General features: G+C 48.3%; 1 protein-coding gene and 1 long non-coding RNA gene across 2 annotated transcripts in view; one reads left to right on the forward strand and one right to left on the reverse strand.

Moving 5' to 3' along the window:
- Nucleotides 1-21628, forward strand: part of ITSN1 (intersectin 1) — a 203945-nt gene extending 182317 nt beyond the window's left edge. Inside the window, exons 29-35 of the mRNA XM_081819518.1 lie at nucleotides 1789-1956; nucleotides 5710-5922; nucleotides 6915-7036; nucleotides 8069-8151; nucleotides 8466-8549; nucleotides 9293-9466; nucleotides 11564-21628. Of these exons, the coding sequence (XP_081675644.1) occupies nucleotides 1789-1956; nucleotides 5710-5922; nucleotides 6915-7036; nucleotides 8069-8151; nucleotides 8466-8549; nucleotides 9293-9466; nucleotides 11564-11712 (993 nt within the window). The 3' untranslated portion in view covers nucleotides 11713-21628. The remainder of the gene's footprint in view (nucleotides 1-1788; nucleotides 1957-5709; nucleotides 5923-6914; nucleotides 7037-8068; nucleotides 8152-8465; nucleotides 8550-9292; nucleotides 9467-11563) is intronic.
- Nucleotides 21629-26343: 4715 nt separating this feature from the next.
- LOC115937156 (uncharacterized) lies at nucleotides 26344-26905 on the reverse strand. The gene is made up of 2 exons (XR_004072479.2): nucleotides 26819-26905; nucleotides 26344-26523 (listed from the first exon to the last, which is right to left on the reverse strand). It is a non-coding gene; the product is annotated as an uncharacterized LOC115937156 (long non-coding RNA).
- Nucleotides 26906-27921: the final 1016 nt, after the last annotated feature.

Below are 27921 nucleotides of genomic sequence, written 5' to 3' on the forward strand. Positions count from 1 at the left end.
AAAAAAAAAGGCTAGAAATAACAAGTGTTGATAAGGATGTGGAGAAAAAGGAATCCTTGTCCACTGTTGGTAGGAATATAAATTGGTGCAGCCACAATGGAAAACAGTAAGTAGATTGCTCAAAAAATTAAAAATAGAACTACCATATACAACCCAGCTATTCCACCTCTTGGTATTTACCTGAAGAAAATAAGAACACTAATTCAAAAAGATACATGCACCCCCATGTTCATTGCAGCATTATTTATAATAGCCAAGACATGGAAACAACCTAACTGTCCATTGATGGATAGAAATTATATATATATATATATATATATATATATATACACACACACACACCATATATATGTATATAATATATAATAGAATATTGTTCAGACATAAAAAAACAGTGAAATCTTGCCTTTTGTGTCAACATGGATGGACCTTGGGGGCATTATGCTAAGTGATATAACTCAGAAAGACAAATACCATATGATCTTTCTTATATTTGACATCTTAAAAACAATTAATTAAAGAAAACTGCCAAGCTCATAGATACGGGAAAACAGATTAGTGGTTGCCAGAGGCAAGGGTAGAGAGTGACATAAATGGGTGAACTATTTTTGTTTTCTTTTTGGTTCTTAGTTTAAGCAAATTGAAGAAAAAAAAAAAAGAAAGCAAAACCAAACCAAAACCAAAACAAATGAATTTGCACAAGCCAGCTGTGTGGGCTCCCAGTCTAGGGCTGTAGTCCTTAGACTTGGCTGCACATTAGAATCACCCAGAGAGCTCTAGAAAATACCTGCACGTGGAGTCCCTCCCCCAGGGATTTGGTCAGGGATGAGGCATCAGGAGTTCCCACAAGGATCCTAGCTACAGCCAGGATTGGCCCGGAGGGTGGGGATGTTGTTGATGATTGGAGAAGGCAGAACCCAGAATGTGCATTTTTCTCAATTTAGGTGCTTCCCTAGGACTTTAAGCCAAAGGGTACCTTTGAGGTGAGATACTATTCAAGGTTAGGTCCATGTGAATTATTTGTGTGTGGACAAGTCCTAAGCAGGTACACCTTCCAGATCCCCTGGTGCATTCCAAAACTGGCTCAGGGCCTTTCTTCATGATTGCTTTTAATGCACTCTAAGTCCTTTGAGAATCTGATGGTCATGGCTCTCATTCACTGAGCACCTTCTAAGGGCCAGGTACTTTTCGAAGTGCTTCACTCTATCAAATCATTTAGTCCTCCAGATAACCTTAAAAAGGAGGTGCTGTGGAGCATCCCCACTTTTCATATAAGGAAACTGAGGCTCAGAACATTTGGGGGACTGGCCCATGTATGGCTGGTCACTGGCAGAGCCCAGATGTTAATGCAGGAGGCCTGGCTGCTGGCTGGCTTGGAGTGTTCTACACAGAAAACCACATATGTGCTCAGATGCACCCCTTGGCACGCTGTTCCAGAGCTGCGCCGATGCCTGCAGCTCGCGCGGACATAGGAAAAGAGCCGTTTTCTAGGGGAAAATCCCTGAGGATGCATTGTTACCCCGGCTGCAGCCACTGCTCTCCTCAAACCCCAAGCGTAAATAATGTGGCATCCCCTCCCTCCCCAGGGGATCCGGCCAACAACGGGTGGCCATCTTGCTCATGTCATGGCTGCAGCTGGGCGCTCAGAGCGGCAGCTCCCCAGGTGGGCACCCATCAGGAAAGGTGGGTGCTGTGCCCTGCCTCTGTTGGGCCCTCCAGGACGGCCCCCCCCCCGCCTCGGGCCCACCTGCACCGCCTGACTCTGCTGTCTTGTGTCCTCTTCCGTAGATCCTGGAAAACACCCCCGAAAACCACCCTGACCACAGCCACTTGAAGCACGCCCTGGAGAAAGCGGAGGAGCTGTGCTCGCAGGTGAACGAAGGGGTGCGGGAGAAGGAGAATTCGGACCGGCTGGAGTGGATCCAAGCGCACGTGCAGTGTGAAGGCCTGTCTGAGGTAGCTGCCCGCGGGCTGGGACCCGGGCCGCCCCCGCCAAGCTGAGTCTTGCCGCCAGCCTGGAGGAGGAGGCGGGCAGGATCGTTCTCTCTTGCCCCTGCTTCTTATCCGCCGCCCCTTCACCGGTCCACTGACTTCTTTATTTCCATTTTCTGAAGTTCCGTTCATGTTGTCAGATCTGCTGGCTTCTCTCTCGTGTCTTGCTCTTGCACAAGTGGCCACGCTTTTCATTTTTTTTTCTAACATTTTAAACATAGTCCCAATCAGGACATTCCACCATCTACAGGCCTGGAGCTCGCTCTTGTCTGTCAGTTCTGCTAGCCGTCACTGCGCATGCCCGCTTCTCTGTCTGTGCTGTGATTTTTGATTGTGAGGTCCGTGTTCCTTGGAGCTTTGCCTGCGGGGTCTGGAGTTGCATTCCTCCCGAGAGAATTGCTACCAGCATCACCCCAGATTAAATGTAGAGGGGTCTGGGGATCACACTGCTGTGTGAATTGTCATTGTGGACTTGGGCGAGGGCTGCCTTGCGGTTGCAAATTCTCAGGGGCATTTTTTTTCATTGCCCTTAGTCCAAGGTCAATGGCAAGCAAGTCTTCTTGTTCCTCCCTTCTGTGCTTGAGTTTACTTGTCATTCTTCCTCTACGAGAAAGTTTTTGTGGCTGTCTCCTGTTAGATCCCTCCGCTCACGTGGGCCCTCCATACATTGCTCGGCTGGCACCCCACGTGACCTTTGAAATGGAAGCTCAAGGTCAACTAGATTCAAGAGAGACTCTCAGGGTTGAAGCCGGCTTTGGGGTTGGCTTATCTTCTGGGGTACACCTTTTCATTCTGTTTTTGGCCTCTGCACATTTTTTACTTTTTATATATTTTTTATCAATTTGCTTGCATTTAAAAAGTGCATTTTTATATTTTACTGAGTTTTTAAATTTTTCACTGAATGTGTCAGAGTATCTAGTCCACCATACTGCCAGGAACAGAAGTTTCTCTTCCAGTATTTCTTTTCTTGTCACTTTCCCTTCCTTTAGTTTCATTGATTCTTTCTGCCTGTTTTTCCCTCTCTCTGCCTCTGCATGCATGTGCGTGTGCGCGCACACACACACACACACACCACTCACTAGGGTTTACCAAAATGCCCAGGCAGAATGTGTCCCCCTTGTCCACTCTCCCTGTGGCTTCTCCCTTCTTCCAATGCTTTGAAGGCAATCACTAGCTGAGGAAGTCACCACCACAGATTCCTCGCCTGCCTCACCTCCTTGTCCGTCTTCAGCATTAGGTGTGCGATAAACAGAGCTGTGGGAACAGCCCTGTGGAAATGCGTTTTGGAACTCTGTGTTGATATGCAATCCAGGGGCATTCATTGGTCGGTTGGCTCACTGATGCTTTCATCTGTTTGTCCACTCAGTAAACATTAAACAATTCTCGAGTGCCATGGCCTAGTACTGGACACTAAGGACAATGAAAATCAGTAAAATGTGACCTCTGCCGTCCCTCAGGTTCTACAGTTCTGGATGAAGTGGTGGTGGGCGGGGCTAACCCAGTGTTTATAAGGAGTGGGAAGGCGGGACAAGGTTCGGGCGCTGTGGGAACACAGGGTGGGGAGGAAGGGACAGTCACGGGGGGATTCAGGGAAGCATCGGAGATGGAGATAGGTGGCTGCGTGTTGAAGGATGAAGATATCTGTCCTGGAAGGCATCCAGGGGGTGGGCCTCCCAGTGGAGGGCATGTCCTGAGCCGGGCATCTGTAGAGCAATAGATGATATGGCTTTATGGCAAGTGGAAGCCAGGGGAGCAAGTGCAGAGGAGGTTAACTCGATCCTGCAGACAGCACACCTGCTCCTGAATCCGGGCAGCAGGACATGGTGACCTGCTCTTTGGAAAGGGGCCCTTCCCCGAGTCTCGCAGCTGCCCTCAGGAGGACTCAGCGAAGCCTGGGTCTTCTTAAAACGCCTGGGTGGCTCAGTCTTCGTCTGCCTTTGGCTCAGGTCATGATCCCGGGGTCTTGGGATCAAGCCCCATGTTGGGCTCCCTGCTTGGTGGGGAGCCTGCTTCTCTCTCTGCCTGCAACTCCCCCTGCTTGTGCTCTCTCTCTCTCACAAATAAATAAAATCTTTAAAAAACAAACAAAAAACATTAAGCATAAAAAAAAAAGCTCTTAACCTTTGAGTTTTGTGGCTTCCGTACCCTCTTTGAGATAGACTGTTTTCCTTCCTACTGATCAGTCTTACCTAGCTTTGTGCACCAGCTTTCGTCTTGTCTGTGTGGTGTTCACCATACAATCAGGGAGAGGGGGCATGCTGGCTTCTGTCTCCTGGCCCAGATCTGGACTCAACCCCGTGATTAAGTTTCAAATACATGCTGTCTTTAGCATCCTTGTCCTAAGATAGAGAAACGTTCCCAATTCATTTATATTCATTGTTAGCCTGGCCTTGTGGTGGCCCCACACTTGGAGGAGGATGAATAAATGACGTCATCTTTATGTGATCCAGGCGGCCTTCTCTGGATTCATAGTCTGTCCCCACGTGGCTTGAACTCTCTCTTGGCGAGCAACATGGATCTCCAGATTCCTGTTCAGAGTGCAAAAGGGTAAAGAATACCCTCTGAAGGCTCCCATGTGGGTGTCACCTTCAGTCTTTGGGGCTCTCTCAGAGCCCCTCACCCCTCCTTGTACCCAAGAGTGGAGTGGAGTGGTCACTCTTCCTTATGCCTATAGGTCTCCAGTCACAGAGGCACTGCTGATTCTTTCCCCCACAATGGAGGGAGATGCGTGGCCACCAACATCTCTTGGGGGACCCATGGTGTGAACCCTGTCACCTCTTCACAAATACCCTCCTCAGGGAGATCTACAGGGTTCATAGCTCTGGGGAGTATTGGCCTTGAAGGTTGCTGGTGGAGCTTCCCCCCTGGGGCCCTCCCTCAGTCTCTCCTCCGGCCACCAAGAAAGTGAGTCTTTATGGGGTCATTTTTCTGCCTCAGTCTCCCTCTGCCCCTTCAGAAACTGCTCACATGGATGATAGAGCCCAGTGGGATGATAGAGCTGGCTTTCAGCAGCCTTTGGAGCCATCTCCAAGGTTTGGGAAGTGGCAGGAAAAGAGTGTCCCCTTCCCATTTTCAGGACGAGGGAGTTGGTTAAGATTCCATGTGCACCACGCTGTGTCCACTCTGCTTGGCTTTGAAACATCACTCAGCGCCCCTAAGTCTTGCAGTCGCCCATGTGCTAGGGGCCTGGACTCTAGCCACACCTGGGAAAGTAACGTGTGTCCTATAGAATTGTACACAGAGTAGTTGCTGCTTTCCAGAAGCTCAAGGGACTGTGGGAGCCTGTGTGGGGTCGTCACTGGAGCAGGTTCATGCCCCCGCTAGGACACAGCACATACTCATCGAGGTGGCGGGAGAGGACTCAGAACTTTCTTCCTGCTTCCCATTTCCCAGCCAATAAGAGGGAGAGGGCCACCACCAGTCACCCTGAGACACTAGTAGACCCCTAGGGAGAAAGCAGTAGGAATTATACTCAAGACTCATCTGGACACTCGGAATCCCCGGAACTGGGTCCTTGACTGACATTGACTCCTTGGCTCTGAAAGGCATTGGCTGACGTCTGCAAAGCAGTCCTTGACTTGAGCCTCAGACTCAGGCCCGCTGGGGGCAAGTCTCAGATTCTGACAGAGCTCGGGCTTTCAGATGCAGAAAAACAGAAATCAAAAAAATGACCTCACCTCATCGTGTCTTCTTTGGGTTTTGTTTTTCCTTTCTCAGCAACTCGTGTTCAATTCAGTGACCAATTGCTTGGGGCCGCGCAAGTTTCTGCACAGTGGGAAACTCTACAAGGCCAAGAGCAACAAGGAGCTGTATGGCTTCCTCTTCAATGACTTCCTCCTGCTGACCCAAATCATAAAACCCTTGGGCTCTTCCGGCACCGACAAAGTCTTCAGTCCCAAATCTAACCTGCAGTATAAAATGTACAAAACTGTAAGTTTGATTCCAGATGGCAATCTCAGGGTTGATGTTTGGGGGAGTAGAAAGTTCCCAAAAGGAGTCAGTCTTAGCAGGGTTTGGGGGCCGTGGCATGGAGGAGAAGGCAAAGGGGTGAGCCAGGATTTAGGGTAACTGAGGCAATGCAGTTCCAGCATTCTCAGAAGACGAACAACGTTCAGCTCGATTGATGAAACATCTATTAGCTTCCAAATGGCCGCCGTGGGTCACCAGGTGAAGGCAGGCCGCCCTGGGCTGGCGGGGCTCAAGGCCTAGGGTTACAGGTGAGGCAGGCTTGGGAAAGCTCCAAACTAGAGCTCCAGCGCCCCGCCTTCCAAACATTCCCAGATCCGCCTCCAAGCTCCTCAGGGTAGCTTGAAACATCCGTGCCCCTCACCTTGGCCAACAAGAGCCAATCTAAACAGTCAGTGTGTGGGGAATTTCCTTCTGCTGTTTATTTGGTCTGCTCCGATGTACACAGCTGTGTTCGTGTGTCTTCGTGTCATGGGGTGCTGTTTTCCTAAATTTGTCTGTGTGGGGGTGTTTTTACAGAGTTTTCTCTGAAGCGGCAGTTAGCCTGATTGTGGGGAAAAGAACAATGTACTTAATGCGGATTGTCACTAGCAACTTTGTAGGAAAATCTTTGGAGGGAATTGGCTGGAGGTGAAGTTAGGGAGACTGTTTGCTGATTAGGATTTGCTATGGCCAAAACAGACTGGTCAAGGCTTCTTCTGAAGGACCTAAAAAACACCGGCAAAATGGAGGAGGCAAAAATCCCTATTTATAGTTTGTAATACATGATATTGATATTAACACAAAATCATTATTCCAGTAGAATTTACTGGAACGCACACACACACGCACACACACACACACACACATACACACTCAGTTTAGTTTACTGGAACATTAGCTCACACACATTCATCATTCACTGAAACACGCAGAGTCCCAGTCTGGTTTTATAATGGCTATGCATTGTTTTTCAGCCTATTTTCCTAAATGAGGTTCTAGTAAAATTACCCACTGACCCTTCTGGAGATGAGCCCATCTTCCACATCTCCCACATTGACCGAGTCTACACCCTCCGAGCCGAAAGCATAAATGAAAGGTAAGACCTGCCACCTCCCCGGGCCCGGGGCCCCACCTCCAGCGCCCGGGGCCCCACCGGGTGCTGGACGCACGTAGGACATTTAATTAATCAGCAGGTCCCAAGATTTCTTGAGTTGCAGTACCATGACCTTTGGCTGGAGGGGGTAGGAGAAAGGTCTTAATACTTTTCTAGAGCCTCTCAAAAGTTTAACACATGGCGTGAATTTTTCAAAATAAAAGGAATTGAAACGAATTTTGCTTGAGAATTTCTTTAAAAGACATTTTCATCATTCTTTGAGATCACGTTTCCTAAGGTTTCCCAGGTGGCAGAAGCCAATAGGAAGGCGATTTGGGGATTAATGGGACCCCCCCAAGCCTGACCCCGTCCTCAGCTGGCTCACTTGGACAGGCGTTCTGGATCTCAAAGCAGGGGGGTATTTTGCTTCAATCGTGTATTCAAGACTCTGCCTTAGAGCCAAATGAAATAGATCTTTTCTGAAGGGTGAACTTGACACAAGGCCAACAACATTCCAAAGAACATTCATGCCAAGCAAGAAAATTGGCCAAAGTTATCGGCAGATGGGTCTCTGAAAATGAAGGAGAAAGCATTATGCCAAAGTGCTTCTCCCTGAGTGTGTTTGCTTTGCTATGTAAAGAGCTTCCCTCTCTGGGAAATGGTTTTGTCCTTCCCTTGGATGGTTTAGTGAGAGAGATCCTTCTGGCCTTCTTCGGGGAGGCAAATATGAGATGCTTTTCCATAAGGGAGGAGGGAGTTGCAGGCCAACATCTCCAGGACAGCATCTCTCTGCCACGGGGACACCAAGGCCAAGGCAGGTCTCGAGTACATCAATAAAAATGTCACTCATCCCTTCCTTATTAATGGTAGGAAAAATCACTGGCACCGTTTGACACAAAACTGGACTTTCTTTCCCAGCCTTTGTTGTTAAGAGCAAAGGAACAAAGCAGGTAGGATCCTGGAGGCTGAGTTCGAAGCCCCGAAAGCTGTTTCCTGAGTTCTGTTTGGCACCTTTCTGTCTTTTTTCTTCCCAAGGACTGCCTGGGTGCAGAAAATCAAAGCTGCTTCAGAACTCTATATAGAGACGGAGAAAAAGAAACGGGAGAAGGCGTACCTGGGTATGCATCGCTCAGCGGCATGGCCCGTGTGTCCTGCCAAGCTGGGGCTGTGAAGTTTGGGCCCAGAGTCCTTGGAGCTGGAAAGATGGGCCTGGAGGGGGAGGCAGGGCCTGAGAAGGGATGGAAGTTGGGGAGAGGGAGAGTGGGGTGCAGGATGAGGGTGGAGCGTAAATTCCAGGAACCAGGAAGCCAGCATGTAAGGGGGAGACGGGGCGGGGGTTGGGGGGCAGCTACATGAAATTGATCTGAAGCCAGCAAGGGTGGGAAAGGTGTTTCAGTGAAGGCATCTTGTGTTCTTCTTCCTGCCATCACAGTCCGCTCCCAAAGGGCAACAGGTATCGGAAGGTTGATGGTGAACGTTGTTGAAGGCATTGAGCTGAAACCCTGTCGGTCACATGGTAAGGACCCCAAATTCCCTCCAGCACGGGGTAGTGGTGGAAGTCTTTTCTGTAAGCCCCCAGCCAGCTTTATGTCAAACGTGCTATTTCCATGACCCTAAATTTCCTTCCAGAATTGGTCTTTCTAACACTTGTTAAAAACCCAGAGTATTTTTTTTTTCTTTCTTAATTTAATCCTTCCCACCATTTTGCTTTTCAGAGAGATCTGAGTGGTTGCCATTTCATGGTGGATGTGATGCAATCTAAGCCTCTAGCAAGGAGACTGGAGAGGCCTAGTTTTAAAGTCCGTTAATCTAATTATTTAAGTGTTATAAATATTTAAGTATCATAGTTTAAGTGTGTGATGCTGAATGGTGGGAGTTTTCGCTCAGATTCTCCATTTTTTAAAAAAGATTTAATTTATTTATTTGAGAGAGAGGGAGAGCCAGCATATAAGCAGGGGGAGGGGCAGAGGGAGAGGGAGAGGGAGAAGCAGGCCCCCCGCCGAGCAGGGAGCCCAACGCGGGGCTCGATCCCAGGACCCTGGGACCATGACCTGAGCCAAAGGCAGACGCTTAACCAACTGAGCCACCAGGCGCCCCTAGATTCTCCATTTTATGCCATTTATCAAATGTGGCAATGGGGGGAGGTAAAAATGAGGGGTACGGAGGGAAATTGCTGCCCACCGTAGCGAAGACCCTGCCATGCCATGCCCAGGAGAGCCTGCAGCCAGGCGCGAGTCCAGCAGACTCTATCCACTCTAGGAAAGAGTAACCCATACTGTGAGGTGACCATGGGCTCCCAGTGTCACATCACCAAGACCATCCAGGACACTCTGAATCCCAAGTGGAATTCCAACTGCCAGTTCTTCATCAAAGACCTAGAGCAGGAGGTCCTGTGCATCACCGTGTTCGAGAGGGACCAGTTCTCTCCAGACGGTGAGTAGAGAATGGCCCCCTGAGGTGTCCTTCCTCCTTCCCTGTCACTCAGCTTTCGTGGGTAAATTGCTTCCTCTCTGGGAATTTGGTGCCCAGAATTTTTTGGCTTCCCTCCAGAGAGGTGAGCTTGGCATAAGACAAGACTCAACCTCTCCTAGACAGAGGCCTTCACCAATGCTGTGGCATCTCGGAGAAGGTGGACAAAGCGTGCTTGGTCCAGAGTGGTCCAGCTGCCCTAGATAAAGACCATCATGGTCCCATGCTTCCCCAAAGCAAGCGACTACAAAAAGGCTATTCCCCCAAAGTCTCAGTCCAGGCCTTGAGTTCTTGGCCAAAAGCCACAGTGATAATGGATAAGCCAGTTGAGCGAGAAGAACATCAGCCCACAGGGGTATGGCATTGGGTGATGTGTCTGGTTTAATCGAAGGGATGGAATCATGTTGGAAGCGTATTCCTCCAACCAGCTTCCCGTTTCTGCTGTGCTGTGAGCCTGGAAAAGAAGGGGTCTGGCCAATGATTCTAAGAAACTCTCTCTTCCTCACCCAATAAAAATCAGACAGTACATTTAAAGATGACAGTCTCAGTTATAGTCAAAGAGTATAGTTAAGTGGTAGGAGTGAGGGGTTACTGCTAGCATGATCTAGGCGAGGCTTAGATTGCTCCACGTGGCTTTTGGCTTTTAATACTTTTATATGAATTATCTCATTGTGAGTTAGGCACCTTTATTTATGGTCCGAAGACAGGCACGTAGCTGGCTAAATGTTAGAGCATTGCCCAGAACAATCTCTCACGCCTGGGCTCCTACTGCGTTTCACTGTCAGTTTTTATTCTGATAAGTGAAGGTTAGAGACTGGACGGTTGTTATGGTTGTTTTAAGTAGTGAAATATCATGACACAGTGTTAACTCCACTAGGGTATAAATCGAAAATCCTAATGTTGTTCTTATATCAGAGATTATTTCCACGCAATGAGCATAGGGACAAAATTAAGCTGTATTTGTCCACCAGAAAAATTCCCACATCTTATTTTTTGATTATTTTTTAAAGCTTATTTATTTATTTTTAGCAATCTCTACACCCAGCGTGGGGCTCGAACTCATGACCCCAAGATCAAGAGTTGCATGCTCTTCCGACTGAGCCAGCCAGGCACCCCCAATTCCCACATGTTATTTTATTTTATTTTTTAAAGATTTTTAAAATGTATTTATGTGAGAGAGAGAGAGAGTGGGTGGGGGAGCACAAGCAGGGGGAGCAACAGAGAGAGAGGGAGAAGCAGGCTTCCTGCGGAGCAGGGAGCCCGACGCGGGGCTTGATCCCAGGACCCTGAGATCATGACCTGAGCTGAAGGCAGACGCTGAACGACTGAGCCACCCAGACGCCCCTAATTCTCACATTTTAAATGGGCCCCTGAAAGAAGGCTATTTCCTGTACAGGAGCATACATAGTATATTCCAGTCAATAATTCCTAAATGAATAAATGAAGGAATTATGGTCTGGAGGCCCATTTAACACCGTCCTATAATTGCCTAGCATTTAAAACATGTTCAAATATATTTACATCTGCTCTTCTACTGATGCTCAATATCTGATGAAAAGTGGTGTCGAGAGCGCCGGGCCTACAGCCTCCTCTCCCACACCTCGAATTTGCTCTCTGGCTCATGCAGGGGGCATAGGAAAGAGCAGCCCTCGCTCACCGTCCCTGACTTTTCTGAAAAGGATGTGACATCACGAAGTGGCCTCTGAACCCAGGGAGATATTACTTTCCAATCTTTGTGCAGCTGATAGGACGTCTGGGGTTGCCTTGCTTCCCGGGACTCGGAAGTTCCCAGGTGTAGGGAAAGTCATAGTCTGCGTTTTTGCCTTCGTTCTTCTAGACTCACCTTTGCCCCACCCTGGTGTCCTTTTTTCTTTTTTGCCTTGTACTCCATTTAAAAATTACGCTCTGTCATTGTAGTTCATGGATTCCTGTAAACGGACCTAATTCCCTTTTGGAAGAAGCGAATTTCTCAATTCGCTGAGAAATTCCCAATATGCCAAACACGTGCCTTGAAGTAAAGGAATTCTCTCTTTGAGCAGGGTGTTTTTTTTCTCCTTGCAGATTTTTTGGGTCGGACAGAGATCCGTGTGGCCGACATCAAGAAGGACCAGGGTTCCAAGGGTCCAGTTACAAAGTGTCTCCTGCTACACGAAGTTCCCACAGGAGAGATTGTGGTCCGCTTGGACCTGCAGTTGTTTGATGAGCCATAGAGAGTGGGTGTGTTTGGCCGAGTTCCAGGCCGCGGCGGCAGGTGCAATCTGGAAATGGTGTGGCTTACCTAAGACCACTGTTTGACGTTCAGCCACAGGGCAATGGGACAGTGAAGACAGGCCCCTCAAAACTTCTAGGAATAATTCTCGACAATCCTTCCCCCACCCCCAATCAACTTCCCATTTTATGAAACAAAACTGTGTCTTCCTTTGTCCTCACTGCTGGTCTCATCATGGCTTCTAGGGGTTTTGAAATCCCAGAGCCCCCAGCTAGATTCAGTTGGGAGTCTGGTCCATCCCTGGGCCTGAGGCGTGGGTCTGGTTACTGTAAACTAGATTTATAAATGCAATGTCTGTATTTTTGGAGAACTCATGTAACACTCCTATTTCTTATCTCCACCAGTCCCCGAATAGGCCTAGTCCTTCGTCTGTTTAGAAATAATTATGAAGGTCCTGCCGCTGCTCCAGAATCTCATTCCCCCACTGGGACCTTGTTTGAAATGCTGCCCTGGATATGATCACTCGGGGAGATGGATGGTCTCCTGATCAGCCAGTGCGCTAGCTCTTTGAAGAGCTGGTCTATGGAAGATTCTAGCAGGTACATTGTTAGAGCCATTCCAGTCCCCTCCAGGTCTTTTATTGATAGAAGCCAGTGAAAACTATCACTAGCTACTATCAGGTGATTTAGTTTTGATTTCCAGCATGCTTGGAAGATGGCTAAGGAAGCTTGTTATCTACAAAGTTAGATTCTGCTGGATTAGATCATCACAGGTCAACTGAAAGGCTACTTTACAATGTCATTGGGTCCTGGTTGCCAGCCCAGTTGGAAAATTCTCTTTGGCTTGGAGGTCCTATGATGTTTCCTAACAGGAGTAATTGCTGGTGACCAGCTCTGAGCCTATTTTCGCTTGAATGTGCCGGATCCTGAATGTCATGGGAAATTCCAGCAGCTGTCTTTGCTATGTTCCCAAGAAAGACATCCCCAAGACGTGAAAAAGAAAAGTGACAGTCTGGAAGTGGGGTGGAAAGAGGTGAAGGAACTCCATTATGTGGTGGGGAAAAGGCTCTAGGAGCATCCAAGCCTCACAAATCAGGGGAGGAAGACCTAAGACTCTCTCCCATCCTCTTCCACACACAACCAACCCCTCAGTAATGGAAATACATGTGCTTGTTGCCAGAGTCCGGAGTGTATGACCATGTGCCAAGCTGTTTGGTTTGAGTTCTTTGATTTTTTTTCCCCCTTCAACACCAGAAGATAGGCTGGTTAACTAGAAAATAACTTGATTTGCTAATGAAAAGTGTGGGTCATATTTTGTTCGCATGTGAATGTCCTCCTAATCCCAATTTGTTGTGGTCATGAAACGTTCTTTGCATGTTCTCTTGGTACTGGAGTCTAGCTTTCCTGTGTTAGACGGTGTTCTCTTTGATTGTAGGTCCTTAGAATTTAACTAGGGTTGTAGAAGTGCTTTATAAAGGGTAGCATCAACATAGTGGCCGAGTCTCCACTTTGCTGGGAACCGAATGCATAGTGTCATAATTTCCCATAGGAGCCCTGTCATATTTCAAGCAATTTTTAAAAGTGTGTGTGTTAGAAAGGGCAACAAAGTTTACATTTCATACTTTTAAGAAACACTTTATTATTTATTTATTGAAGATAGCGGTAGAATTTTGTATCAAGAACAACAGACAAGTATTTTTTAAAACAAACAGATACACCCTTTAGTTAGAAACTTTCAACTGAACACTGTTACAGACCCAGTTTAACTTCAGGCATGCGTTTGTTTACCACTCCCCAGAAGAAAATATGGTTAGAATACTTTAAGTTTATATTTTCTGACGTTGTTAAGAAACTGTGTGAAATTAAATCTATAAATAGACATACAACTCACGCTTTTCTCTTTCTATAACCAATCCAGTTTGTTCAGTGTATTTATGAAAGACATGTTCTATGGTAGAGACAAAATGTATGCGATGGGTAAATGGGGTAGTATTGGATCATCATTCCAATCCCTTTCCTTCTGGGAGGGAGACCTTTTCTTCATTGGCTTTCTTCGTGTGTCGTGCTGGTCATCACTATTTACGCAGGTAGGATGTGATGTGAACAGTGACAAGCATCTTGTAACCCTTTCAGGTCTGCGAGGTCACCCACTCCCAGTGTCCCATGATCAGAATTCATGTAGCATGAGAAAGCAGCGTGTGTCTTTTTCCCAAGTGACTATTGAGCATCCCTGAGATGTTCCTCCAGGGTAGTAGTTCTGGCTTGGTGTCTTGTCCTCACTGGTGTAATCTGGACTGCGACCGAGCCTACATATGGATGAGTTAATCCGGCCCTCAGATCCAGCTGTGACTCAAGAGTCATGTTGGGGGGATAGAGATATGTAGCCAAGCACCTGGGATCTCTTTGACCTCTATTCTTCCACTTCTGCACTTTTGGCTGCCTGGGCTACCTTTCAAAGAGATGAAACGTCTCTTTCCAGTAAGCGATCTGTTTCCCAGCTCTGTGCTTCTAAATGCAGGGTGTCTGTAGGCCACAGTATCCTGGCATCCTGATCCCAGCCCTCCGGATGCCCCTGCAAGCTTCCTTCTCTGAGCCGCACTGACCTTCAGCCCAGCAAGGGGCTTTTCTGCTCACAGGCTGTGTGCTGAGCTCAGGAGCCCTCGGACTCGGGCCTTTTGCAGCCTAGCTCTCCTGAAGGGACAGACCATATCCAGTCCCTCCGGGGCAGGGTGTCTCTGGCTGATACTGTGTCTCCTGGCAGATAGGCAGGCAACAGCATCTCCTGGAACCAGGTCTGCTGTAACCAGGAGAGCCTGGAGGGTGTTGTCCATTCAGACCCCAGGCTCACCTGACTCTGGAAGGGGGACTCTTCTAGGCGAGGGTCACCAGGGATGCCTGAGAAACTGGGGCCAGGGGATGAGGTGCTGGAGCTGCCGGAGAAGGGTGATTGCAGGTCTGCCATCCAAGGCCAGGCAGGTGGGCTGTCTCTCCGGGAGCTGGCTGGTGCAATCATAAGCCACTGACCATACAGAGTGGGAGTGTTCTAGAATCCAATGGGGTTAGAGAACAAGGGAAGAATGGATGAGGTGCTTCTGGTTTTATTAGAAAGGTTGGAGATTTGGGAGTATATTTTAGAGCTTGCCACTACTTTGTAGAAGGAGAAAAAGCCTTCTCTATCTCTACTCCAAATAGCTTTTTTGAATTCATAAGAAGAAAATTTGTTTTCGCGTGTAACAACTTGAAGAATTTCCACTGGAAACAGCTAGTAGGTTTGTTAAATTTTATTTCCCGTGCTTTCTTTCCTTTTATTTTATTTTGACTGCCTTCTCTTTTCGAGGTTGGAGATGAACCTTCCTGCAGACAGGAGCACTTGGAAATGGACACCGGCATACTTTAGAGGTGGCGGGGTCATTTCCGACTTGAGGTGAATGTGAGGTTGGCAGAGGGTCTGCTTACTCCAGGTGGACCTGCTCTCTAATTTAGAGCCTCCTGTGGTGGAAGGTGAGGTGAGGAAAACAAAGGATCCTGGATGTTCCTTCTTTGCTTTCCGGTATAGGAACCTGAGTTCCTACCAGGGAAAAGCATAGTTGGCAGCACCAGAAACCAGTGACGTGGTGAAGCCCTCAGATGCTGTGTCGGAGCTGCCCTATGAGGTATTTGGTCAAAGTCACACCTCCTTCTGCTGACATACCCCTTCCTGCCGGGACTCTCCTGGCAGTGCCCTGAGCATGTTTGGTGGGGGCCGCTTCATATCTTGTAAATCAAGTTGGCGTGTTGATCGTACTTGGAAAACAGCTGTTCATTTGAGCGAGAGGAAAGGAAAGTTCTAGAACTCCCCTTTCCTCACCTTGCCTGGCGTCAGATCCAGGATGTGTTTGTAGGTCATCCAGCTCGATTAAGGTACGTCACCTGATATCTGTAGTAGCCAGAATCTATTCCTGATAAGCATGGAAATCTTACTCCACCGCAAGGCTAGAAACGTCTATCAGCTCTTTCTCTCGAGAGCATTGAAACCCAGATGCCACCACATTGGGAAGTCTTATTTCTGGGTTGTGATCTCTTAGTATCAGAGTCAGTAATGCTAATAGTATACTGTTCTGATTCAGGGAGTCCCCATCCTGCTCCAGGCCATTGTCTTAGGGACTGGGAGGTGGCCTGCCTCTGTGGTTTTCGTGGCCTAGTTGTGGATCTGATTTTACGTTATTTAAATAACACCCAATGCTTGTAAAAATTCATCTCCACCTCTAAATAATTATATCAGTGACAGGCAGATCAGTTCCTCCGTGAAGAGGAACCCTCATTACTCTGGCCTTGGGGAACCAGATAACACACACATAATAGAGTGATTTTTTTTTTTGGACACTATATGTAATTGTCGTTTTTCGGGGTAAATTTGCCCCTACTGTATGTCAGGGATTTTGTGAGTTGTTTTTAATAGGATTCTGTTCTACTTTCTATACCAGCTTCTATTGTTACTATCATCTGAATTGTGTGACTATTTTAGTATTGAAAGCCCACCAAGTAAAACTGTGCTCAGAAGTGGGCTCATTTGGTCAACCTTGAAAAAAAAAATGGAGCGTTTCTCTGATATTTCCTGAGAACTAACCAGTAACCAGGGTTTCTTTTTATGCAGTGGGAGGAATAGAGATTTTTTTCTTCTAGGAACACCGGTTTTGTACTTTTATCATTTAAAAAAAAAAAAATTCCCGTGTGGCTGTGTTTCTAAAACCCTGTTCCTCTGCATTTCTCCTCTTATGCTCAAATAGCTTACTTCCTCCTGTTTTTCTGTCTAAAAAGATGAGGGGCCCTCGGGCAGAGGGTGATCGGGGACCCAGAGAAAGGGGGGCTGTGGCTTGGCCGCGTCCGGTGGAGGAGCCCGCGGCTGCCCTTCTACCCACTGTCGCCGCCAGGGGGCAATCTCCCTGCTGGAAACCTGCGGGTCCCCCCGGGCGGATCCCGGGGTGCTGGCTCCCCCTACTGCGGCTCTCGAGTAAATCCCGGGGCCAGCCCGAGGGTGGTGAGACTGCAGGCGGGAGAGGGCAGGACGTTGGCGGCAGGCGTGGGCCGGGAACTCAGCGCTCCCGGGGTACCTAGTGCCCCTTTGGCGCTCTCTGCTGCTGGGGCTGGGGCTGGTCCGGGGGGCGGGGGAGGGGGTCTTCGGCCTTCCCACCGTTCCAGCATCTGCTTTGTGAAAGCCCCTCCCTGAGATTCAGCCCCCTGGGGTTCTCGGGTGTAAGTTGGAGGTGTCCCCCACTGGGAGGCGCCCTCTCCCACTAGGGTTCTAGAAGTCAGGTCTTCTCTACTGGGACTTGCCAAATTTCAGATGCGGAGAACTGGTGGGGGACACAGAAGCTCATTGTGTGGGGGGCGTGGGGGGTGTGTGTGAGCGGATGAGTGTGTGTGGTGTGAGTGTGTATGTATATGGTGCGTGAGAGTGTGAGTGTGTGTGGTGTGTGACAAGGTATGTGGTGTGTGTGAGTGTGTGTGTGGTCTGCGAGAGGAAAGTATGAGTGTGAGTGTGACTGTGTGGTGTGTGTGTAAATGTGTACGGTGTGTATGTGAGAGGGTGTGTGTGGTTTGTTGAGAGTGTGTAAGAGTGTGTGGTGTGTGTGGTGTGTGAGTGTGTGGTGTGTGAGAGGAGAGTAGGAGTGTGAGACTGTGGTGTGTGTGAGTGTGTGTGTGGTCTGGTGTGTGAGACTATGTGTGGTGCGTGTGGTATGTGTGTGTGGTGTGCATGAGTGTGTGTTCATGTGATATGTGTGTGTTTGTGTGTCACCAGGAGAAATGAAGATATGTGGATTGCACAAGGAGACAGATGGGTCTGACACTCCCATTGTTGCTCTCAGGCCCCACTATGAAATGAAAATTCGAGGCCCCTTGTTGAAAATTATTAAGAATTGGGAGGTGGTGACAGTGGAGAATTAAGCTCAGAGTGGGCCTTTCTAAGGCCACGGCCCCGTGTGACCGCACGGCTCCTATGCCCAGGAGGCTGGCCCTGGGCCCGCCGGGGTTTCCGGGGGTCCTTGCAGCAGGTGGGGCTTCATCGTCTGTCTTTGGTAAGCCCCCTGGCAGGCTGTGGGGAGCTGGGCTGAGGTACTTTGTAAAATGCTTTTATTTCACAGAAGCTCAAATGGTCTAGACTAATCAGAGGGTACAAGCCCCGAGCCCCTAGGCAACAGCTGTGCCCCAGGGCCAGAGAGGGACTCACCTGCCCATCTCTTGGCCCCGCCGCGAGGGCGGGCCGCAAGGTGTCCAGAGGCCTTTGAGGCTTTAACCCATTAATTCGAAATAAAACCCTTCCTTTTGATCACCAGTTGGCCCCTGAGGACTTTTCTCCCCTTTCTTGGTAGGACAGAGAGGCTTTTTGAGCCTCTGCCTTCAAGGGACCATCCAGGTGACAGGGAGGCTGGGGGACATGCTCATGTCCCTTCCCTGGGGTCTGGACGCTGCTTGGTCCAAGGCCACTCGCTGGAGAGAGAGCTGCGGGGTCCGCAGGCGGCTGTGAGGCAGGGCTTCCCAGCTGGGCTCTCCCTGTAGGGTGGCATGGATGGCCTTGGAGCCGGGCGAGGTCAGGAAAGAGGAAAAAACCCACGGTGGGAGTAGCCTCCCGTTGTAGAACCTCCTGGAGGCAGATGATCTTGGAATTGATCCTCCTTCCGTGCGCTGGCTGTCGCTTTCTTTCACAAAGCAGCTTCTTGTTTCCTTTTCTTGCGCTGGGCCGGATGCTCCAAAACCTTTGCAGTTCTGCTGGCTCTTGGCAAATCAGTCTCATGTCTACACACACAGAGCAATAATCCTCTCTGTTCCCCAGTTCCGTCTGGGATTATAAAGCTTGCTAAGTAAAAATGTTGACAGAAAGTTGCACAGACATTGCAAATTCATCTTTGTGGACGTGACTGCCTCACTTTGAATGAAATGGCAAATTAGAGCTTTGTGTCTCCGTGTAATGCAATCTTCCACACTACTGAAAGCTCAGAAAATATTTTCTGCAGGCATTTAATTAACATCGTGCTGGCATTATTTTTCACGAACGAATATTTTGATAGGCATTTTATAAATCAGCATCCTTCAAACATCATCTGCTAAATAGTCACTGTGTTGGAAAGCAGATATTCTGGCAAGATCTTTGGTAATGATATTTACTTTTACACATGCGTTTGAAACACACATTGCCAATAGCCCAAGTGTCTTTGAACTGTGAAGCCAACTTCAGATGATGTCAGCTGAAACCCAGCTAGCTGAAGTCTATACCCTCCCAGCCCCCTTCTTCCTAAATTTGTAACCCTGTGTAGATAGGGAAGTTGGCAATCCTGTAATTCATGTTGTATTGCCTTAGCTACATTAGCTTTGTACCCTCACATCTGTAGGTGGTCAACATATGTGTAAATACATGTATATAGATGAGAAATCTACAACAACAACAACAACAAATGTCCTGTGTATGATAATCAGCTCTTGGCATCTGGTTTTCTGCCTTTGATACAGTTTCCAGCTAAGAAAGATGCAGAATTCCACTACATAACCTGAAAAAGCTATGCTCTTCAAAAGGTTTGTCTTGAAATCTCTGCTGTGTGTTCATGGGAATGTCCCTGACTAAATGTATATATGGTATGCAAGAGGCTATGCTGGTCAATGTTGCATAAACTAACACAGATTCTGTAGGCGAAATATTTAACTTGTTATTGTAAAATGTGATTTGTCATTGAGAGATTATTTTTCTGTATGTATATGAGAGTATTTTAGGAATCTAATTTAAGTGCATAGAACTATAGAAAAAAAAATTTAAAAACCAGGAGTAGAAAATGCTTAATCAGATTACTTGGGCTCAGCCCAACTAAATTCCTTATATTCAAAAGAAAATCCGAGTTGCGTATGTTAGAAATTCAAAGAAGTAATTTTTGGGGGGCAGAGAATACGATTAACGGAAGTGAAATGGGTGGTGTGAAAAAATGACAAGCATCCTGTAGCTATGACCTCAGATGGGACCTTGGTTTGAATAGGTCACATTCTGGAGGGTGGTTGTGTCAGGAAGGACAAGAGGATTGAGAGCCTGTTTCCCATCAGATCCATGTGCCACAGAAGCTTCCAGAAGTTCTGGCAGATTGGTCAGGAATTCAAGACTGAACCAAACACCCTTCTAGAGATTTCAGAACATAAAGGGAGGTGCCCCGCCCCTGACTTCCAGATCGCCCTTTACATACAGCTCTCTTCCTGGATAGATTCGGCATATCCCTTTGGTGTTCGCGTTTTTAATGAAATTTCCTGGAGCATCTTCACCATCCCCACCTGTCGCATAGCTGGGGTGGGGGGCTGGGTTTTGAAGAACCAAGTGTGGAGTGTCTGGGTTAAGCTGTTTCTGGGCACACAACACAGGCAGTGCCAAGCAGCCTCCTCAGATGCCCTCATGGAGATCCCAGGGGTAAGAGGCCTTCCTCCTCTTCTCCTTCCCAGAAAAGGGTGAGAAGTCCAGGCTGCTTCTAGGGGACAGACTGGCCACCAGGAATGTCCCTGCAGGCTCCCTGTGGAGAGATGGAATGCACAGTCCCGTGAAACTCAACATCTAAGCCCTCAGCTGAGAGATGCATTCGGGAGTCATTTCAGGAGGTGGCAAGTTGGGGGTCCGGCCTCCCCTGACAGACCAGAAGTGACGCAGTGGAGAAAATAGCCAGTTTCTGGGAAGACGGGGGCCCTGCGTCTGGGTCCCTGCCAGGGAGAGCGTAGGGCCGATGGCTTGCGGGGATTTGCGGGCAGTGTGAGCCTTGGGTTTTCAGCATGTCTTTTGACAGTTAGCTGTGTGCTTCTTGATGCTGCTAACCAACAGTTGGAGTCCCTTTTTGATAAGCCTGAGATTGGGGAACACTGGAGTCCACGTGATTTCCTGGACTTCAGGGGGCGGGAAGCTGTGATTTCTGGAAGCTTCCTGGAATCTGTTGAGTCATACAAGGAACCTGCAAATCACCTTGAGGAACTATGTGGATGTAACCGACTCTGTTCCCACAGATGGAGCCGTTCAGAGATCTCCTTGTTCAAGCTCGGCCTGGGGAGACCATCCCAGGCCAGCCAGCAGAACCAGACGAGCTCTAGTCCATCCGTCCCGCACAGGTGCTGACCTTTCTCAGCACCATCCCCTCTTGGCTGGGGCAGCAATAGGGCTGTGCGTGGGAATGAGTCATCCAGTCAGCTGCTTCTTGGGCCCTAGTTGTCTTGAAAATTTGGGGGACAGGAAAAGCCAGAGCGCGAGGGTCCTGCCCAGCAGTGCTTACAAGGCACTCCGGTTCGCCTTTACCTGTTTGGAAAAGAATGTATCAGTCGGACACGAGTCCCTTGTGTTCCTAGTAACAAGTGGGCCACAGTTCTGGTGGCATATTGCTGTCCTCACAACCCTTCCCCGGTGGGGGGTGGGGGCGGGGCTGAGACCAGGCCACCCCCACCCCCCACCCAGCCATGGATGTCCTGTTGACTGTAATATACTTCTGTTGCCAAATAATGGTACTGCTTAATTTTCCACGGAAGGGAGACTCTATTGTCTGATGTGTAATGTCCATGGAGTTCTAAACATTATTAGACTCTATTATAAACTGTAGAATTATGTATCTGTCTAAGGTTTGATGAAGCAGGGCCAAAACATGAGGTTGCTTTTTTTTGTTTGTTTAAAGGAAGATGAGGTTAGTTCTGCTGTTTGAGTGTTCCTTTGGCACCTTATTATGTATGAAATGTTTTAAATTTTACTGATTCAGACTATGGTAACTGATTTTTTCTTTTTTCTTAAACCAGTAGCGACATCAATACAGATTGCTATTCCTGTGTATCTTGAACCTAAAAAGGAACAATCTCTTCAAAACAGCTCTGTGTTCATTTTGACCTGGATGGTTTAAATTCACATGGTTCATGAATAAAATGAGAAAGCCAACCCTGTTACGGTGGATTATTTTGGGTTCTTTCTGCCCCACCTCCCTTCTGAGCAGACAGGAAGCAGATAGCTCTGTAAATGGCTTCTCTTCCTGCACTTCCTTCTCCCACGGGTAAGGTAGTCGTGGAAGGAAAACTATGCAAAACCAAACCAAACCAACAACCCTTCCCACGTTTTCTTCAGACAGATGTTAGTACCAGGTAGAACTCGATTTCCCAGTACTGACTACTTCTGAGAATTTGAGAAGTCTGTGAGGTGTAGGGGAAGAAACACAAGGGGTGCTGACAGGGGAACATAAAGCTAAGATTGTCTTACAAAGACATTCAGAGGATTACTTTGGCTTTCTGAGAAGTTTCCTACACAAACAACTCTGTGTTCAGAACCTTGAGTTTTAACTCTGGGCGCCATTAGCAAACCCAACACTGAATTTTGTTGTTATCTGAATTTTAGGGGACGATTTATAGCATTTTCTTGTAATCTGGTTTTAAGGTAATTCTTCCCTATTTCATCACTGATTTCTCTGAATATGAACCAGTCCTGTAAGCTCTCCGGTTGGCATGAACACCAGTTGAATTGTTACAGCACGTTAAAAAAAATTTGCACACTAAAATAGCCTGTCTTCACCCTTTTTAAACCAGGAGGCCCCGTTTTTGATAAACATAAAAATCCTATGCCCTTCCCTTGGTTTCTTGAGGTTTAAAAAATAAATTAAATCTCATCATAAACAGAGAAAATAATGCATTTCTTTTCCAAACTACACCTACTTCTCTCTGAGATTGACAAGGTCCCCCTTGCACAGCTCAGAAGGTGGAAGGAATCGCCGGTGTAAAACATGTTGAATAGATACCTATTTAACCCAATTTAGGAGCCAGCATAATCAAGGAAATATTTTATTCTAGAATATTTATTGTTTTTTCCTAATTATAGAAATATTTGTTAATACTTAAAATTCAGCAAACACATAAAAGTACAAAGGAAATAAAATCACTTAATGGAGATATATATTCTTCCACACAAAAATAAATGTTAACATTTGGATGCTCATCATTCCTGTATTTTCTTGCTGTGTGTGTGTGTGTGTGTGTGTGTGCTAGATGCTCTTTTTGTTTTTGTTTTTAAAGTAGACTCCATGCCCAGTGTTGAGCCCAACACAGGGCTCAAACTCACAACCCTGAGATCAAGACCTGGGCTGAGATCAAGGGTTGGATGCTTAACCAACTGAGCCACCCAGGTGCCCCAAGATGCTCTTATACTACTTAATAGCTAATATTCATTGAGCACTTCCCTTATGCAAGGCAATGTTCAATTACATAATTTATATAAATCTTTTCACTATTTTATTGATTGCTTTCAAGTCATATATATACATATATATATATATTCTTCCACAACTTGATTTTTAAGGCCTGCATAGTATCTCATTGTCTGAATGTATCCTAATTTATTTAAACAATCCCGAATAGTTAGACATCTTTAGGCTGCTTTACAATTTTCCCCTTGCATGAATACCATTGTACACAGATCTGTGGGTAGAGTAACCCGCCGATGATCTGATGATCACATACGGCAGTATTTGAAGCATTTCATCATTTCCCCTGTTGCTATGTGCTTAACCAACAGGAAGGTTGTTGGGTTTGATCTGAAGGATTTGGGCAGTGTTACAGCAAAAGGTTCTCCCAAAGATATTTTCTCCCTCTCGTTAACGGCCCAGAGGTCCAAGGTCTGGCTGGGCAGGGTGGCCCCGCCCCTGAAATCACTAGGCTCTATCTTGGGGTGTGGTTGCTCCCCCTCTCACCTTGTCGTCTGCATGTAGCCAGAGGGAAAGGGGATCTCCTGAGAGGATTGCAAGCTGGTTCCTCTTGAGGTTGATCCAGGAAGAACCACACATCATTTCCTCCCCTTGCTTATCTGCTGGAACATCATTCCCTGGTCGGGTACTGCAAGGGACACTAGTAAATGCAGTCCCTAGCTGGGTGGCCCTATGCCCAGCTAAAAGTTTGGTGACTGGATGCGGGGACCAACCGGCAGTCTGGGCACTCCTGGCTTCTGGGAAAGTACCAACAGGCCCCAACGAGGTGTCTGTCAGTTGTCAGGTGATTATGTAGCTGGTTGGCCGGGAGGAAGCCAGAGTTTCAGACGAGCATGATCGGCAGGAGGGCAGTGTCACGCCAGCTGGAGGGCACGTTGGTCCCAGCACGAGGGTGCAGGATGGCCCCAGGCCACGTCGTGCCCTGCAGGAGTTCCGAGCTGCAGTTGACCTGCCTCTGCCCATCCGGGGGTAGCTCTAGGAAGGGAATCAGTTTGCTGTCCAAACTCTCTTGGAGGCTGACCTTGGAACCAGCACCTGAGACAACTGGTGTCTGGAGCACTTTTCTCTGGAAGGCCAGGAGGGAAAATGTAGGGAAGATCTGACCTGGATGAAGGGGTGAATCAAGAGCATCTTAGGTACAGAGAGGGAAGGGACATAGGGACTCAACTAAGATTTGCTTTGCCTGTTGGCTCCAGCGACGGAAGGCCACGTGCCAGGGTTATGGTCAGAGACGTGGTGGACCAGCATGAAATGGGGCGTGAAACACCGGGGCTCGGGGACTTGATCCACCAGCCGGTCAAGCACGGGACACTGGGCACACCCCAGGGCCCCTCAACCTCTTTCCTCATTTGAACGTAGGGTGATGTCTATCCCACCTGTATCACAAGGTTGTGATAAACTGTAAGATGTGGTCTCCAAAGCTGCATCTTCTATTGGGGCGGGGGGTTCTGCCAGGATCAAGGGTATTTTACTAGGGAGAGGTCTCCCCAGAGGACCGATGGAGCTTTATTAGGAACCAGGAGCGCTGGACAAGCCCTTGAGGCCCTGAGACGTTGACAGGCAGTACCAGACGGGCTTTGTCACGTGACCACGAGTCAGGTGAGTGCTGTGTTTCATCAATCCATCCTTGGGGTCAGATGACCCAGGGAAATTGGAGGTGATGGAGCCAGTAATTAATGTCTACTGACATCTTTACATCTCTGAGGCCCTCTACTAAGTTCGTCGTCACCTTGCTTCCCTCTTGCAGCTACTCTGGAAGTGGGCGTTGTCGCTCCCATCTACAGGGGAGACCGAGGCTTGGAGAAGCTGGGGTGCCCCCCAGTTTGGGAGCAGCAGCGCAGGCTTGCTCGCACACCCCCTCGGTGGCCCCGGGACATGTTCCTAGCCACCCGGCGCCTGTCCCAGGGTGCAGAGCTGCAAAGCCTACATCGTGAGCTTTACTGCAGATGGTGTCCTATCCCCTTATGGAACTTTCTGGTGGTGTGGGCAGTGAAAATTGCTGTGCCTGGCCCGTACCAGGTACTCTAAAGGTTCTCGTCCGTCAGGACGTACTCCACACCCCGAAGTGCGAGGGCTGCCTGGGGCACAGGTAAGTCTCGGAGGAATCCAATCACAGGTTAACTGGCATCAGAGAAGGACAAGTGTTACTGCCTGTGTGCCGGGTCCCAGCTGGTGGAAACAGGGCTCTTAACACTGGTCGCGCCGGCCTGCTGGTTGGCTGGAAGGGCCTCTGCGAATCGGCAGGACCGACGGGCAGAAATGACCTCAGTGACCAGTGTCGCGGTCACTGAACAGCTGCTTCCAGTGGGAGAGGACGTCCCGATTCCCTACTCCGGGCCGAGCCTCCTGGCCATTCCTTGGTCGAGGACATTCACGGGGGTTGGGATTGCTGTTCTGTGGGCTTCTTTTGCGGAGTGCCCAGCTCTCTCATCTGGCCCTCTGCCCCCAGTGCGATTGAGGGAAGGAATGCCGGTTAGCAGATTAACAGCATACTTCTAGTAGATTCTAGAATGAAGACATCTTTTTGGCCAGAATCTGAAAGCCTTTACAGAAAGCATTAATGCCTTACATTTAATAGACTAATATGTCTTACAGATAAATCACTTTGGGGTCCAAACAAGATACATAGGACTTAAGTACTTGTTAGAATCATCAGATGAGTACAAGCTGGCCCTGTCTCAAGTACCTAACACAGACCCAATCCGCTGGACAGATGCAGGACCTGAGGACACAGCAACAGGTGTTGGTCCATGCTTGGCAGAAGCCAGTAAGAAGCATGAAGGAGAGCATGGTGCCCATGTCCTGACCCACACAGAATCTGGGGGCTCAGAGGACCACTTCCGGTATCTTTGACTGGACATGGGCACGGACAGCGGAAACTCCAGGACAGTAACTGGCCTGGTTTGCTGGTGTCTTAACTCCACCTGCAGGGTCAGCCCCTCCCCAGGCTCTGGGCTCAGAGGCCAAGGACATGAGGTAAGATACCTTAAGAACCTAATAGTGCCTGGCATAAAAGGCCTCAAAAAATGTTAACCGTTTTTTTTTTTTTGTTGTTGTTGTTAAGATTTTATTTATTCATTTGACAGAGACAGAGCACAAGCAGGGGTGAGAGGCAGAAGAAGAGGGAGAAACAGACTCCCCACTGAGCCAGGAGCCCAATGAGGGGCTTGATCCCAGGACCCTGAGATCACAGCCTGAGCCGAAGGCAGACACTTAACTAACGGAGCCACCCAGGCGCCCCTTAACTGTTTTTCCTAATGACACAAGATTTCATAAATTCCTAAGAATAATCTACACAAACTAGAATCTCCAAACAATGGGCCTTTTAACCCTTCAACTAGGGGGATTCTGAAAAAAAGATATAAAAATAAGGCTCCCTGTACTTCCACTTCAAAAAAGACAGTAAACAGTATGTTCTGTTCAGGAAGCATTTTATTGTTGCTCCAAGTTTAGGAATTTTCACTGACAAAATCAACACTTTCAGAAAACTTCCCGCATGGCCCTGCTGAGCTTCTGAATCTTGGTTTTTGCAGACATATCGGCGTATCTCTCTCCAATACGGACAATCATTCCACCCATGATTGACGGGTCAGTCTAGAAAAGAAAACAGGCTGGAAATGTGAAAAAGCACTGACATTTCTTGATCAAACGGAAAGATGAAAAGTGCTCTGAAAAGTCTACATGCTGCACAAATTAAGGTGTTACAATTACGTCTAGAGAAAAGCAGAAGTCAAATTGTGAATGGAATCTGTAATCATTTAAGTCAAAAATGTAAAATTCCTACTATGAGCAATCGGGTATATCATCAGATTTAATTTTTCATTTCCTATAGCCATTCGAGAGTGTCAGACAAGCTGAGGAGACATACGAGACATAATTAAAAACCTACCTTAACTTCCAATTTCAAGACTTGGCCTTTACTTAGGAAGCTCTTCAGGACTGTTTTTAATTCAGTAAGAGTGGCTTCATCTAAAGGCTAAAAGGGGACAAAACCATCCTTTAAATTTAGACAAAGCACAACAGAAATTTTCCACAGTAAAAGAAAGAGAAGAGAATCTCCCTGGCACACACCGGCAAAACCGGCCGGTGAAGCCCGCGTGGAGCCGCTGGGGGGCCCTTGGGAGGCGGCCAGGGCCCCGGCCCACGCCAACCCGGCCGACGCCCGGCAGCACCACCCCCTCCCCGTCCCTGCTGCCCAGTGCCAGCAGTGCAGCTAGATGCAGGGAAGGGGGAAGACCCTGAAGCGAACGATGCCCGCAGACACAGGCCTCTTCTCTGCGCAGCCCTGAGGGCCTGGCACGAGGTATGGGTTCCCCGGATGGAAAGCTGCAGCTGAACCTGGTCCTAGAACCTTTAAGACCCCCAGTTAGCAGAACTCTGGAGGCGCGCCCCGCCTCTCGGAGCGCCCGGGGGGCCAGCTCGGGACTCTACTCTGACAGAGCGAGCGTCCGGCTTGCGTTCGCTCCTCCCGCCCCCCGCTCTTACTCCTGGTGAGGTGAGGATGAGTCTGGCTGAAGGAGAGGCCTCTCACCTGTCACAAATCCAAGGCGGCCCCCAACCAGGAGTCCAAAAGCTAGCAGAAAAGTGTTGTCTTTGCAAAGATCTAACAATGTCTCTTGTGGGGGGGTGGTGCTGTAAAAATCTATCAGTGTTTTGTTTTTTAAGATTTTATTTATTTACATGAGAGAGTGCATGTGCGGGGGGGGGGAGGAGCAGAGGAAGAGGGACCAGCAGCCTCCCCACTGAGCGTGGAGCCCGAAGCAGGGGCTTGTACAAGCCTGAGACCATGACCTGAGCTGAAATCAAGAGTCGGATGGGGGCGCCTGGGTGGCTCAGTTGGTTAAGCGACTGCCTTCGGCTCAGGTCACGGTCCTGGAGTCCTGGGATCGAGTCCCGCATCAGGCTCCCTGCTCGGCAGGGAGTCTGCTTCTCCCTCTGACCCTCCCCCCTCTCATGTTCTCTCTCTCTCTCTCAAATAAATAAATAAAATCT

This window comes from Leptonychotes weddellii, chromosome 1, assembly GCF_054177405.1.
Source record: "Leptonychotes weddellii isolate Sample4059 chromosome 1, ASM5417740v2, whole genome shotgun sequence".
Taxonomy (NCBI): Eukaryota; Metazoa; Chordata; class Mammalia; order Carnivora; family Phocidae; genus Leptonychotes; species Leptonychotes weddellii.